The 15,360-nt window shown below is 39.5% G+C and overlaps 1 protein-coding gene and 1 non-coding gene across 2 annotated transcripts; one reads left to right on the top strand and one right to left on the bottom strand.

Moving 5' to 3' along the window:
* Positions 1 to 284: 284 nt before the first annotated feature.
* Positions 285 to 14,392, bottom strand: LOC146954856 (uncharacterized). The gene is made up of 3 exons (XM_085746318.1): positions 14,325 to 14,392; positions 12,959 to 14,201; positions 285 to 785 (listed from the first exon to the last, which is right to left on the bottom strand). The coding sequence occupies exons 1-3, from the start codon at positions 14,390 to 14,392 to the stop codon at positions 285 to 287; spliced, it is 1,812 nt and encodes a 603-aa protein (XP_085602444.1).
* On the top strand, positions 13,920 to 14,026 carry LOC146954857 (small nucleolar RNA R71). The gene has a single exon (XR_015025216.1). It is a non-coding gene; the product is annotated as a small nucleolar RNA R71 (small nucleolar RNA).
* Positions 14,393 to 15,360: the final 968 nt, after the last annotated feature.

Here is a 15,360-nt window from a genome sequence, read left to right as displayed (position 1 = left end):
CTTGCAGGCGTGGGCCGTGCGGACCTTGCTGTTCCCCCGGGCAATTTTTTTCAAAAAAAAATAAAAAATGCGCACGCCCACGCGCAATGAGGCGTGGGCAGTGCGCCTGTTTCTGGTCCTCTGAGTCAAAATTTTTCAAATTTTCTTTCACATATCAAACATGTACCTACAAAACAATTAAAAACAAAACAAAACAAGCAGAAATAAAGCGATAAAAAAATGCGTGGGTTGCCTCCCACGAAGCGCTCTTTTCACGTCATTAGCTTGACGATTAGTGGTGATCCCTAAAATGGGTCAAAGAGATGATGGTAGCCAGGTGGTGGTGAAGAGCATTGCTTTCCACCATGATCTTCGGCTTCGAACAAGGAGTAGTCGGTGATTCCTCTATTGATGTTATACATTTCGAAACCTATGAGCATGCCACTTATTTGGAACATAATGCATCCTTCTCTAACATTTATGACTGCTCCCGCTGTGGCTAATAAAGGTCTTCCAAGTAGGATTGGGACTTGAGGGTCCTCAGGAATGTCAACAACCACAAAATCAGCGGGAACAAAACACCCATCTATTAAAACGGGCATATCTTCCGCAATACCAACGGGACTGATAATAGTGCGATCTGCAAGCTTAAGGGATATGTTTGTTGGCTTTAGGTTTCCTATTCCTATCCTCATGAAGAGGGACAAGGGTAACATGCTCACACTAGCTCCTAGATCGCATAAGGCTCTTTCCACATTTGTGTCTCCTATCATGATAGGGATTGCAAAACTACCAGGGTCACCAAGCTTGGGTGTGAAGGTGAGAAAAACACAAGAAGGGGGGTTGAATTGTGTTTTGAAAAATTCTTCGTTTCTCCTAAAAACTGAACACACTGATCAGAAGCTAGGTGAGACAGCTTCTGAAGTGATAATCAGAATCTAAATGCAGCGGAATAAAACAGAGAGAGAGAAGAAGAACGACACAAAGCAATTATACTGGTTCCTTCCACAATCCGGAAGTAGTCCAGTCCCCCTTGCACTTCCAAGGAGATTTCACTATGAGTAATATCTGATTACAAATGCTCAAGCACACAAGCAAGAGACTTCCTTTGCTCAAGCACACAAGCTAGAGACTTCCTTTGCTCAAGAACACAATCAAGAGACTTCCTGCTCAAGCACAACTGCAAGAGACTTCCTAACTAAACAAAATTACACAGAAAATTGTTTAAGGTTGAACACTTGATATACAATCAGAGGTGCTCACAATACAAATCAGATACAGACTCAATGAACTTAAGAATTTCTAAGATATGACTTTGAGACACAGAAATTCTAAGTGAATGCAGAACAATTTCAGCAGAGGTTTGGTACTTGTGAGTCTTTCGTTTTGCGTTCTTGCATTACCAATTCTCTAGGTCTTCACTCCTTTATATAGAGGTGTGAGAGAGACGTTGTGAAGTTGCCAGCACACCAAAGAGTCGTTGTTGAAGCTTGATCTTTCACCAATAATCTTTTGCCTGATTTGGCTGTTGTCCTATGAAGAACAAATTTGAAATCCATTCCTTATCCAAAGGAACATCTATGCAGGCGAAACCGTATTCTGGAGCTGTTTTCTTGTCCTGTAGCGCGGACACAAAACAGAGTAGTGGAGAACGTGGTTGTACAATTCGTACAAAGTACAATGTCAACGCTTTCGTCCAAATTGCAAACACACGCCTTCAAACACCTTTGAAATGACCGTTGCAAACTCCACTAATCCTTTGTTTGTGTTTTCGAATCCAATAGACAGCTTTTGCATTGATAATTCTTCAATTCTTGATTCTTTGCAAATCCAGTTGATATTCAGCTTCTGGTGAAATGGCTTCTGATGAGGCAGCTTCTGATGATGCAGCTTCTGATGATATGACTTCTGCAGCTTCTGATGACGCAGCTTCTGATGATGTGGCTTCTGGACCTCTTGTCTTCAAAAGCACTATTCTTCAGGAGCAGCTTACTTCAGGAGCGCTATTTCTTCAGGAGCAGCTTGACTTCAGGAGCGCTTTTTCTCTTCAGTAGCAAGTTGCCTTCAGAAGCGTCCAAGTTTCAAATTTTTGTTGTTTCCATAGCTCTTTATTTGCTCATTCAGAACCAATGATGATGTAACTTTATAATTATGGTCCTGTACACTTGAACAAATATTAGCTAGTCCAATTTACAATTTTTAATACCTTGTTATCATCAAAACCCTTTAAGGTTCATTGTTAAACACATTTTGTTCCAACAATCTCCCCCTTTTTGATGATGACAAACAAAAGTATTTAAAATTGATCAATTGTTGTTAATCTAATTAACAAGTTGACTTTGGGGTTCTGAGGTTTGTAAGCTCAGAATCTGAGGTTTGTAAGCTCAAACTCCCCCTGAGTCTGATAGTCTTTAAGGTGAGGTTTGTAAGCTCCCCCTAAGTTCTATCCAGGTTAATTAAATTCATTTTTCGCGCAATAATATTATCAGAGCTTAAAAACAAAATTGAATCATTGAAAGAATTAACTTATAGATAAGAAGAATGGTTCAATTAATTTTACTTGAATTTTGATACTCCTTCGTTCGTTCATTGCTTATACCAATAAGGTAAAAAAAATGATAGAAGGTTTTCAAAAATTTCAAATGCCATTAATGGGGCTCAGAGCCTTTAAATACTTGTCACATATACTCCCCCTTTTGTCATTATCAAAAAAAATTAAAATAATTTAAGCATAAAAGACAAAAAGATATGAGAAAAACTCAAACAGGAGAGAGTATAAAAGAAAGTGAACTAAATAAGTCAGAGCAAAATATATGAACATGTATGTCAATTGTCAGAAGCAGCTAAACAGTCAGAAGCAGTAAGCATTCAGAAGCATAGAAAAGTAGAACAAGATGGTTTCAGAAACAAGGACTAAGAATATAAAACAAACAACAAACAAAAGATAACACTAAGGTGTGCAACTAAGGGTTGGTTTGTTGTTGTTTCTTCATCTCCTCCATTTCTTCAATTTTCTTCTGCAACATTTCTTCAAGCTGTTGTTGCCTCTGGAGAAGAGCTTGTTCCCTTTCTCTGGCTTCTTGCTGCTGCTGTGCCATCTGTTTCTTCAGAAGCTTACACAACCTGGCTTCTCTGGTCAAATAGTCCGTTTCTGAGAAGAAAGGCTGGTTTGCCAGGAGCAGTGTAGAACTTCTTACTTTGAGACTCTGATTCAGATGCTCCATTAACTTCCTGACAGAAGCTTCCTTGCTTCTGATGCACTTAGCCCTTAAGCTTTCAATTAGCTCAGTTGCCCGGTTCTGAAGTGATGCCCAGGAGTCTTGATATGCACTTGTGAGATCAATTGTCCTTCGTTGATCCACAAGATTATGCAATTGACTAAGGATTGTCAGAAGCTCAGAAGTAATATATCCAGATTCCAGGATGTTTGAGGGTGGTTGTTCAAGGATTTCAAGATCAGAATCACTGATTTCCAAATCTTGAACAGGGTTAGGAACTTGAATGGTAAAGTGTGTTTGTGTGTTTGAAGATGAAGGCTGGTCAGAGGCAATGTGAGTGGTAGTGGTTGAGGCTTGAACATTGACTAGAGAGATGTCAACATCCATGGGAGTTGGTTCTGGGAAGTGTTCAGGTAAAGGTTGAAATTCAGTTTCAGTTGGTGGTTGTTGTGGTGAAGTTGATGTATGAGTGTTGAGTTGGGGGTCAATGGTAGCTGTTGGTGATTGTGGGGGTGTTGTGGGTTTATGTGGTTCTGGTGTTTGTTGATGGGGGTTTTCTGAAACAACATTTTCAGAAGTAGCTGCTTCTGGAGTTGCTTCAGAGGCCTTTTCTGAAGTAGACTCAACATTTTCTGGAGGAATCATGTTGAGAGGTTGAATGTTAAGAGGTTGAGGGTTAAGGCGAAAGATAGTCTCAATGACTTTTTCTCTCTGCACAGCCATTTCAGCCAACTTCTCATTAATTATGTGACCAACTGGTTCATAAGTAGTTGACTGAGAGGACTTTTTGTTGGTTTTGGTTGGTGTTGACTTGCTTTTTACTGGTTTTTGAAAGAGTTGGGCTAAGGGTATATCATCATCAGAATCATCAGAATCTGATAATGGTGTGGATGCGAAATCTGATGATATATTAATTACCTTCTCTGGTTCAGGATCAGAATCCTCTTTAACAGACTCACTGGTCATCAGCAACAGTTGCTTGGCTTCTGAAACTACAGACTCTTGTAGCTCAGCAGCAATCTCCATAGCTTTTCCAATAGCTTCTGACACACTAGTAGCAGCTTCAGTCTTCTTAGACACATGAGGGAAGTTCTTGGTTCTCCTTACTGCTTGCTTCCTTTTCTTCTTTGGTATTGCAGGTTGATTAAGAGTAATGCCAACATCCATGATCATCCTGGAATCCATGTTTTCAATAGCTTCTTCGATTGAAGGTACTGATGAACCACCAATCTTGAGCTTGTCAACAGCAACTTTCGCCTTTTTAGCAGATTGTTCAACCTCTAGATATTGCTCTGCAGTCATCTTTCTTTTTGACTTTCTGCCTCTGGCTCGTGGCAGAGCACCACCATACATTTCCTCTGGAATATCTTCCAATCTGATTCTCTGATTGGTTGCCTCAAAATGTTCCTTGATATAGTACATCTGCACTTCAATGGGATCCTTCTTGCAGATGGGTGGAAAGTCCTTCATAAGATCAGACTTAACAAGTGATTCACTCAAATCTGTATGAAGCTTGGTGACAGCAGGGATCAACTTCATATTCTTGAGGGTTTGTGCATTAATGAACTTTCCAGTTTTAGTATCAAGCAGCTCATCTGTGAAGGCTTCAGCACTGCTCAGCTTGTCCAAGACTCCTCCTTGATAGAATATTTCTGACAAGAGTCTTCCATAAGGTACCCAGGTTCTATTCTGCAGCTGACTCTGTTTCAGACACTCTATCAAGTATTTGAACATATATTTTGGCACGTTCACTTTCTCCTTCTTAATGAAGTGCTGAAGAAAGACCTTCTGTGCCAAATTGGGTTTCTCACTTCCACCACATGGGAGTAAGTCCTCATTCTGAATCTTCAGAAGCAGCTTCTTATCCATGCTTAGATCAGCATACTTTCCTGCTTGCGTTGAGTTGTACAGTGCCAAGTTTACTTTTTCCTTCCAGAGGCGTTCTTCAGCTGTATTTGAGAGATCAATTCCAGAGTATTTTCCAGAGGCCTCTCTACAGAGTACAGCTTCTATCTGCCATTCCGCAATTCTTACTGGAATACCACAAATACTTGACCTGATTTCAATGCCTGTAAATGGCTCAAGTCCCATTTCTTCTCTGGTCTTTCCTTCCAGTTCGGGATAAATCAACACCATTTGACTTTCTTCAGTTATAGACGCAGCTTTGTCATAAACCTTGGCCCTCACCCAGAAGTGTCTTACCAATGCTTCGTATGTTGGTCCATTCAACATCTTGAAGTAATGCATAAGTTCCTGCTCTTCATAGTAGCTTCTGATCCAACACTCATGGAAGGCGAGTGATTCAAAATCCACCGGATTTTCTATTTGAACTTGTAGTTCCCATTCTTCCAATTTCATGCTTCTTCCTTTGTAGTCAAATTCAGGGACCATCCATGAAGTAGATTCTGAAACTTTTCGTTGCGAGCTTGATGATGCCATTTGATGATTGACGAAGATTTGAAGAAGATGAAGATTTTAGGGTTCTAAGGTTGAGAAGAATGCGCTTACTTCGCAAGAGGTTTGAGAGCAAATGTGTTTGTTGTGAGTGAGTAGTGTGTGTATTGACAAAGTGTTAAAGGTAAAACGATTGCAATTCAAAAGAGACAAACAAACATAACATTAATGACAAAAATTGGGGGCGCGTGAAAAGTACTTTCAAAGCTTTTAAATCATCATTGCCCTTTTAGTTATACACCAACACATACAGGCCACGTAAGAAGTTCACAGAGTAACTACCAAGTTAGTGGGCCAGAAGTTACTTTTAAAAAGTAACTCCCAACGTTTCCACTAATTCAACTATTCAGAAGCAATAAATCCAACTTCTGGACTTCAGATGCTGACGTCATCAGAAGCGAGTTTTCCTCAGAACCTCAATAAAGAGCTTCTGATGGACTACTGCTTCTGAACTAACTTCAGAACCTAAACTCCTATTCAGGAGCAAGCAAACATCTAATCAGACATGTAATGCATGTTCAAATTTTTCTTTATAAAATCAAATCTTTCAACAGTTAAAGGCTTAGTAAATATATCAGCCCATTGATTTTCAGTATCAATGAATTGTATATCTAAAATTCCTTTTTGAACATAATCTCTGATAAAATGGTGTTTGATTTCAATGTGCTTCGCTCTTGAATGCAAAATTGGATTTTTAGACAAACAAATAGCAGCAGTATTATCACAATAAATGGGAATACTGTTAGCAGTTATCTGATAATCTTCCAACTGATGTTTCATCCAGAGTAGTTGTGTACAACAACTTGCAGCTGAAATGTATTCTGCTTCTGCTGTAGACATAGCAATAGTTGTTTGTCTTTTGCTAGCCCAGGATATAAGATTATCACCCAGAAATTGACAATTGCCACTGGTTGACTTTCTTTCAATCCTATCACCAGCATAATCAGCATCACAGAATCCAATTAGCTTATAATCTAAGGATTTCCTATAAAGGAGTCCAAGATTAGTTGTTCCTTTCAAATACCTGAAGATTCTCTTGACAGCAGTCATATGAGATTCTTTAGGATCTGATTGGAATCTTGCACACAAGCATACACTGAATAAAATATCTGGCCTAGATGCAGTGAGGTATAACAAAGAACCAATCATACCTCTATACAGCTTCTGATCTACTTTAGTTCCTTCATCTTCTTTGCTCAGGTTGCACGTAGGATGCATTGGAGTGTTCATCACTTTACAATCTTCAAGTTTGAACTTCTTCAGAAGCTCCTTTGTGTACTTTGATTGATGAACATAGACTCCATCTTTGCATTGATTGATTTGAATGCCAAGGAAGAACTTCAGCTCTCCCATCATGCTCATTTCAAATTCATCCTGCATTAACTCAGAAAATTCCTTGCAAAGAGATGCATTAGTAGAACCAAATATTATATCATCAACATATATTTGCACAACAAGAATATCTTTCCCAAGGGTCCTTCTGAAGAGTGTAGTGTCAACCTGTCCTCTCTTAAAATCATTTTTGATTAAGAAATTACTCAGTCTATCATACCAAGCTCTGGGAGCTTGTTTCAAGCCATATAGTGATTTCTTCAATTTAAAAACATGGTCAGGATATTTAATATCCTCAAATCCAGGAGGTTGCTTAACATACACTTCTTCTTCTATGACACCATTGAGAAATGCACTCTTGACATCCATCTGATATAATATTATGCCATGATTAACTGCATAGGAAAGAAGTAACCTGATTGCTTCCAATCTTGCAACTGGAGCAAACGTTTCAGTGTAATCAATGCCTTCTTGTTGACTATACCCTTGTGCAACAAGTCTGGCTTTGTTTCTTGTTACTTCACCTTGCTCATTCAGCTTGTTTCTGAATACCCATTTTGTTCCAATAATGTTCTTGTGCTGAGGTTTGGGTACCAGATCCCACACATCATTTCTTTGAAATTGATTCAACTCTTCTTGCATAGCTAGGATCCATCCATCATCTGAAAGTGCTTCATCAACTGTTGTAGGTTCAATCATTGAGATTAGTCCAATCATTGACTCTTCTTGTCTGAAATGTGATCTTGTTCTTCTTGGACTATCTTTGTTTCCAATGATTAGCTCTTCAGGATGTGAAGACTTGTGTTTGAATGTGTTTCTGGGAGGATCTTCTTGATGTGAGTCATCTTGTGCTTCATCAGAAGCAGCTTCATCTTGTGCTTCTGATGTGGGTTCAGCTTCTGGACTATCTTCAGACTCAGCTATCTGATCAGGTTCTGGAGTAGCTTCAGGAACCTGTATCTCTGCAAAACTTTCACCTTGCTTTGAAGTTTTATCTTCAAGCTCTTTGTCATCAAATTTAACGTGCATAGATTCTTCAACACAGAGTGTTTCTGAATTATACACCCTGTATGCCTTTGACCTTTCAGAGTAACCTAAAAAGATTCCTCTTTGGGCCTTGGCATCAAATTTCTTTAGGTAGAGCTTGTTGTTCAGAATGTAACATGTACATCCAAATTGATGAAAGTAAGAGATATTGGGTTTTCTTCCTTTAAAGAGTTCATATGCTGTTTTCTCCAAAATAGGTCTAATATAGATCCTGTTTTGAACATAGCATGCTGTATTCACTGCTTCTGCCCAAAAATATTTTGGTAAATTGTTTTCATGAATCATGGTTCTGGCCATTTCTTGTAAAGTTCTATTCTTTCTCTCTACAACCCCATTTTGTTGTGGTGTTCTAGGAGAAGAGAATTCATGGAAAATTCCATGTTTTTCACAAAAAGCTTCAAATGGCTCATTTTCAAATTCTCCACCATGATCACTTCTGACTTTCAAAATTTTTGTTTCTTTTTCAGATTGAATTTGAGTGCAGAAGCTACTGAATACATCACACGCAACATCTTTACTCTTTATGAATTTCACCCAAGTCCATCTGCTGTAATCATCAACAATGACTAATCCATATCTACTTCCATATAAGGATGCAGTACTTACTGGTCCAAATAAATCAATATGGAGTAATTCTAAAGGTCTTGAGGTTGAAACAATATCTTTTGTTTTAAAAGATGATTTCACAATTTTCCCTCTCTGACATGCACCACAGAGTGCATCTGAATAATAGTCAATGTCTGGTAGCCCTTTCACAAGTTGTAACTTACTAAGCTTAGAGATTAACCTCCAGTTAGCATGTCCCAACCTTCTGTGCCACATCCATTTCTTATCATTCACTGATAGTAGGCACATCACCTTCTGATCAGCCAGTTCAGAAAAATTGATTTTATAGACATTGTCAACTCTCTTTCCTTTGAACACAATGGATTTGTCTTCCTTGTTGATTACTGTACAGTTGGGTTTTTCAAAAAGCACATCATAACCATTATCACAAAATTGACTAATGCTCAAAAGGTTATGTTCAAGACCATCTACCAACCATACATTATTAATTGAGGTAGAGGAGTTACCAATAGTTCCTGTACCTATGATCTTGCCTGACTGGTTGCCTCCAAATTTCACATTTCCTCCCTCTTTCATTGTTAGGCTGAGGAACATGGACTTGTCTCCTGTCATGTGTCTTGAGCAACCACTGTCTAGGTACCATGATCTTTGCTTTGGCACTGCTCTTAGACATACCTGCATCATTGACATTTTTAGATTTAGGTACCCATTGTTCTATGGGTCCTGGAAGGTTAGTACTTAAGGCTTTACTCTTCACTTCTTGTACCTTGTGCTGTGAGTTGGGTTGCTTCTGATTAACCATCACCTTAGGTTTTGGTACTTCAGAAGCAGTAACTATCTTCTTCTGAAACTTAGACTTCAGAACCCCAGATTTTGGTTTCACCAGACTCTGAGGAATAGGTTCTGATCTTTTCAGGATCCTGACCTTTGAAGTCTTGGAATCAGATTTGATCAAGGCCTTTGACTTAGAGTTCTTTGGCGTTGAAGTAATCTTAGCCTTAGGACTAGAAGCTTCAGGTTCTGATTGAACAACAGTTTCCAACTCAGCCCCTTCTGGTACAAAGAATGTTTTCAGACCTTCCTTGATGCATTCACAACAAGATTTTAGATTGGTTTTCTCAAGTTTCACTTCTGGAAAACCAATTCCTCTGCCATTGTTCTTGTAAATGCTATAAATCATAGAAGCTATTCTGCTTCTGTCAATGCCAGATATAATAAAATCTTCAAGAGCAATTTCATGGTTACTTAAAGGTTTTTCATTACACTTTTCTTGTAGCTTCTGACATAAGAACCTGAGCTGATCTTCATATGTTTTACACATGAAGTCAAAGCCCCTAAGTCCTTGTTCAGAAGCTTTCAGATCCAATAGAGTTGATTTTTGCTGTTGTACCAAATCAGCATATTTTTCTTTTAAATCCTTCAACTCATTGGTTCTTACTTCAAAATGTGTAAGAAGTTCTTTAAGTGACTCAACAAGTTCATCTCTGGGAATTTTGGAATATACCTCGTTTTCATCTTCTGAGTCTGAATCTGATCCAGCTTCTGAAGTTGCTGTTGCTACCAACCCAACAGCTACCTTTGCATCTTCATCAGCTTCCTCTTTATCAGATCCAGATTCACTACCCAAATCATCCCAGGTTGCCATTAAACTCTGCTTGATCTGCTTCTTGAGTTTGCTTGGTTTGAATGTAGACCTCTTTGACTTGTCCTTTGACTTTTCTCTTTGAAGATCAGGGCATTCAGCAATGAAGTGTCCAGGCTTCTTACAGTTGAAGCATCCCTTCTGATCTTCTTTCTTTGAGCTTCTGGAGTTACCCCTTCTGGAGAGAAACTTTCTGTTCTTCTTGGCCAGATATTGAAGTCTGTTTGAGAGCATGGCCATTTCAGCAGCATCTGGTTCAGAATCTGAACTTGACTGTTCTTCCTCTTCAGATTCAACTACTTTGAGAGCTTTTGATGACTTGCCTTTGGATGGAAGAGCTATTGATTTACTCTTCTTAGTAGACTCATGTTCATTAAGACTTAACTCATGAACTTTGAGAGAACTAACAAGATCTTCGACACTTAAAGTGTTTAAATCTTTAGCTTCCTCAATGGCAGTCACCTTTGGTCTCCATCTGGCAGGTAAGCTTCTGAGTATCTTGCTTACATGATCAGAAGCAACATAGCTCTTCTTTAGAATCTGTAGCCCAGAAACTAAGGTTTGAAACCTTGAGTACATCTCCTCAATGGTTTCATCATCCTTCATCTTGAATAGCTCATACTGATGTACAAGCAGGAGAGCCTTTGCTTCTTTGACCTTCTTGCTCCCTTCATAATTTGAACAGAGAGAAGCAAACATAGCTTTAGCAGTGGATTTGTCACTCATCTTCATGTATTCTGCTTTGGGTATGGCAGTGACAAGAGCTCCTCTGATAATATGATGCTTCTTGTAGAGTTTCCTCAGTTCTGGAGTATGTTTCTTTCTATCCACAGCAGCTCCTTCTTCATCAAGGACTAAATCACCAACACCATCTTCCAGAATATCCCATAATTCTTCATCCAGGCTCATGATGTAACTGTAAAAGTTGGTCTTCCACCAAGAGAACTCTTCAGCATCTCCATTGAACTTTGGAACTTTTCCAACACTGGTTTTCTTACTATCACTATAATCATGTGAGACATGTTTATAGCTAGTATCACTAGGACCAGTAGGAGGAGGAGTAGACATGTTTTTCTCAGATCTTTGACTGTTGCACGGTTAAGTGATACACAACAGACCAAGGCTCTAGATACCAATTGAAGGTGAGAAAAACACAAGAAGGGGGGTTGAATTGTGTTTTGAAAAATTCTTCGTTTCTCCTAAAAACTGAACACACTGATCAGAAGCTAGGTGAGACAGCTTCTGAAGTGATAATCAGAATCTAAATGCAGCGGAATAAAACAGAGAAAGAGAAGAAGAACGACACAAAGCAATTATACTGGTTCCTTCCACAATCCGGAAGTAGTCCAGTCCCCCTTGCACTTCCAAGGAGATTTCACTATGAGTAATATCTGATTACAAATGCTCAAGCACACAAGCAAGAGACTTCCTTTGCTCAAGCACACAAGCTAGAGACTTCCTTTGCTCAAGAACACAATCAAGAGACTTCCTGCTCAAGCACAACTGCAAGAGACTTCCTAACTAAACAAAATTACACAGAAAATTGTTTAAGGTTGAACACTTGATATACAATCAGAGGTGCTCACAATACAAATCAGATACAGACTCAATGAACTTAAGAATTTCTAAGATATGACTTTGAGACACAGAAATTCTAAGTGAATGCAGAACAATTTCAGCAGAGGTTTGGTACTTGTGAGTCTTTCGTTTTGCGTTCTTGCATTACCAATTCTCTAGGTCTTCACTCCTTTATATAGAGGTGTGAGAGAGACGTTGTGAAATTGCCAGCACACCAAAGAGTCGTTGTTGAAGCTTGATCTTTCACCAATAATCTTTTGCCTGATTTGGCTGTTGTCCTATGAAGAACAAATTTGAAATCCATTCCTTATCCAAAGGAACATCTATGCAGGCGAAACCGTATTCTGGAGCTGTTTTCTTGTCCTGTAGCGCGGACACAAAACAGAGTAGTGGAGAACGTGGTTGTACAATTCGTACAAAGTACAATGTCAACGCTTTCGTCCAAATTGCAAACACACGCCTTCAAACACCTTTGAAATGACCGTTGCAAACTCCACTAATCCTTTGTTTGTGTTTTCGAATCCAATAGACAGCTTTTGCATTGATAATTCTTCAATTCTTGATTCTTTGCAAATCCAGTTGATATTCAGCTTCTGGTGAAATGGCTTCTGATGAGGCAGCTTCTGATGATGCAGCTTCTGATGATATGACTTCTGCAGCTTCTGATGACGCAGCTTCTGATGATGTGGCTTCTGGACCTCTTGTCTTCAGAAGCACTATTCTTCAGGAGCAGCTTACTTCAGGAGCGCTATTTCTTCAGGAGCAGCTTGACTTCAGGAGCGCTTTTTCTCTTCAGTAGCAAGTTGCCTTCAGGAGCGTCCAAGCTTCAAATTTTTGTTGTTTCCATAGCTCTTTATTTGCTCATTCAGAACCAATGATGATGTAACTTTATAATTATGGTCCTGTACACTTGAACAAATATTAGCTAGTCCAATTTACAATTTTTAATACCTTGTTATCATCAAAACCCTTTAAGGTTCATTGTTAAACACATTTTGTTCCAACAGGGTGGTCTTCCTAGAAGGGCATTACACTCTTTGGTCAAGGTTATTATCTCATTGCCCACGGGGATTCTCTTTTTAGAGATGACGTCTTTAACAAACTTAGCATAGGTGGGCATTTGGGACAAGACTTTCGGGACCTTGGTGTGTAGACTTTGTGTTAGCTCAACAAACTTCCTAAATTTGTCCTCTAGATTAGGCTTAACAAGCCTTTGAGGGAATTGGACTTTAGGAACATAGGGCTTTGTATCTACCGGACTTTCACTCTCTTCTAGGGATTCTCTGCCTTGAACAATTTCAACCTTTGGTTTTTCTAGCTCTTGGCCATTTTCTAGGGTAACAACATTGATGTGTGCTTTAGGATTGGCCTCGGGTTCTCCTCGAAAAATTCTAGGTGTTTGAGAGGTAGAAGAAACATGTTGGGCTATTTGGGAGATTTGGGTCTCCAATGATTTGTTGCTTATGGCAAGAGAGTCTACCTTAGAAGTTAGAGTGTCAAGCGACTCTTTTAGAAGTCTAGTTTGCGACTTAAGCTCTTGGTTTTGTTTTTCTTGGTTTAGCACAAAATTTTCCAACATAAGCTCAAGATTAGATTTCTGAGCCACCCTTTGGTTGTTGCCATAGCCTGGTGGTGCTACTTGCTGCCCGAATTGATTTTTATTGTAAAAATTATGCCCTTGACTCATACCTTGGTATTGGGCATAGTTTATTTGCTCGGGAAACAAGAGAGCACTCCCTAGCTGGCATTCATCACTAGAGTGGCCAGTAATACCGCATACTTCACAGGAAGATATAGGAGAAGAAGGAGTAGAGGCACTTACATTGAGTTTATTGAGTTTATGAGAGAGTGCTTCTACCTTAGCTGCCAAGTGATCATGAGGAGAGACCTCATATATACCGGCTTCCTTGTTTGATGGTGTTGTACCACCAATTGCCCTCTCGCTCGTCCACTGGTAGTGGTTTTGAGCCATGTCTTCTATCAGCGCATAAGCATCTGCATAATTCTTATTCATTAGTGCTCCTCCTGCTGCTGCATCAACAGTCAATTTAGTGTTATACAAAAGACCATTGTAAAAAGTATGAATTATGAGCCATTGCTCAAGACCGTGATGGGGGCAAACTCTTAGCATCTCCTTAAAACGCTCCCAAGCGTCATACAAAGACTCCCCAATTGCTTGATTGAACCTAGTAATCTGGTCCCTATACTTGGCAGTTTTGGAGGGTGGAAAGAATCTAGCAAGGAAGACTTGCCTGATTTGGTCCCATGACGTAATGGAACCTTTTTCTAAGGAGTGGAACCAAGCACTAGCTCTATCTCGAAGGGAGAAGGGGAAAAGATGTAGCCTAACGGCTTCTTGGTTGGCTTTAATGGTTCCACTAAGCCTAAGAAAGGTAGAGATGTGAAGATTGGGATCCTCAGCGCGGGATCCCGAGAATTGATTTTGCTGCACAAGATGGAGAAGTGCAGGCTTGATTTCGAAATTGTTTCCTTCTACATCCGGATACACAATAACCGCTGCCGGCTCCTCCGTTGACGGAGTCGCATACTCTTTGAGAGTACGTAAGTCTGCCATGGCTTGGTTTTTTCGTGCTTCTCTTTTTCGCCTATGCAGGTACTGTTTTATCTCGGGGATATAATCCGGAGGAATATGGCTCCCAAGACTTCTAGTTCTACGCATAAGCGGAAAAGAAATCCAAAAAGAAGAAGAAGAAATCGATTGAGAAGGGGAAAGTGTAAAAACAGAAATAAAACCTAACCGTCACCAAAGTTGATCGGAATTTGGTCAACTCCCCGGCAACGGCGCCAAAAACTTGTTACCGTAAATCCGCAATTGCACGGGTTTACCGTAGTAGTAATAAAGAGAGAGTATCGATCCACATGGAGTTATTTAAATTCCAATCAAAAGTAGTAAAGGTTAGGGAGAAATCGATAATTAGGGTTTCAAGGTAATCTAAACGACGGTTGAAAACAATAGCTAAAGGCAACCTAGGGATTATTGGTTCATCCTATGGTTGACCTAACATCCTAATCCTAATCCTTGTTCATGTAAATCCTAGTTTCTAAGGACGAATCTCTCTAAAGCCTATCCCCTTCTTCGTTCGATATCCGGGGAGTGTGTCTCTCAAGGTGTTAGACCTATTCTCATGGCTAACTCCTATATTAAGATCCTTGATTGTACGAGATTCTATAAGTCCCAAGGTTCACTAGGCTATTCTCATGCTTCGCAATCCTTGTCTAAATTCACTTGTTCGGTTATTAAGACTTCTTCGTTCGATTCATCACCTTAATAACTAGGGTAACGAATTAACAAGTACTAACCCTCCGCGTTCGCATCCAAAGTTTGGTACTTGTTAATATCGTTGTGAAGAACGGTGAATTTAGATAAGAAAAGTAGGGTTACATAAACTAGGGTTTCGGATTAGGATTGTTGGATCAAGCCATAGGACTCTCCCAACAATCCCAAGGTCAAAGGGAATTACTCACTCATGGTTGGTGTTGCCATGAATGAATAAGAAGAAAACAATAAGAACAATTGAATAA

The sequence above is a fragment of the Medicago sativa genome, chromosome 1, assembly GCF_051527215.1.
Source record: "Medicago sativa cultivar Bolivia chromosome 1, Bolivia_mono, whole genome shotgun sequence".
NCBI lineage: Eukaryota > Viridiplantae > Streptophyta > Magnoliopsida > Fabales > Fabaceae > Medicago > Medicago sativa.
Note: the sequence above shows the minus strand (reverse complement) of the source record. Positions and strands in the feature narration are given on the sequence as shown.

Coding starts and splice junctions, on each gene's coding strand:
- LOC146954856 (XM_085746318.1), bottom strand. CDS start 14,392: ATGGCAGACTTACGTACTCTCAAAGAGTATGCGACTCCGTCAACGGAG. Junction 14,202..14,324: donor GAGCCGGCAGCGGTTATTGT/GTATCCGGATGT, acceptor TACCTTTCTTAG/GCTTAGTGGAACCATTAAAG. Junction 786..12,958: donor CACAAAGTCTACACACCAAG/GTCCCGAAAGTC, acceptor TTCACACCCAAG/CTTGGTGACCCTGGTAGTTT.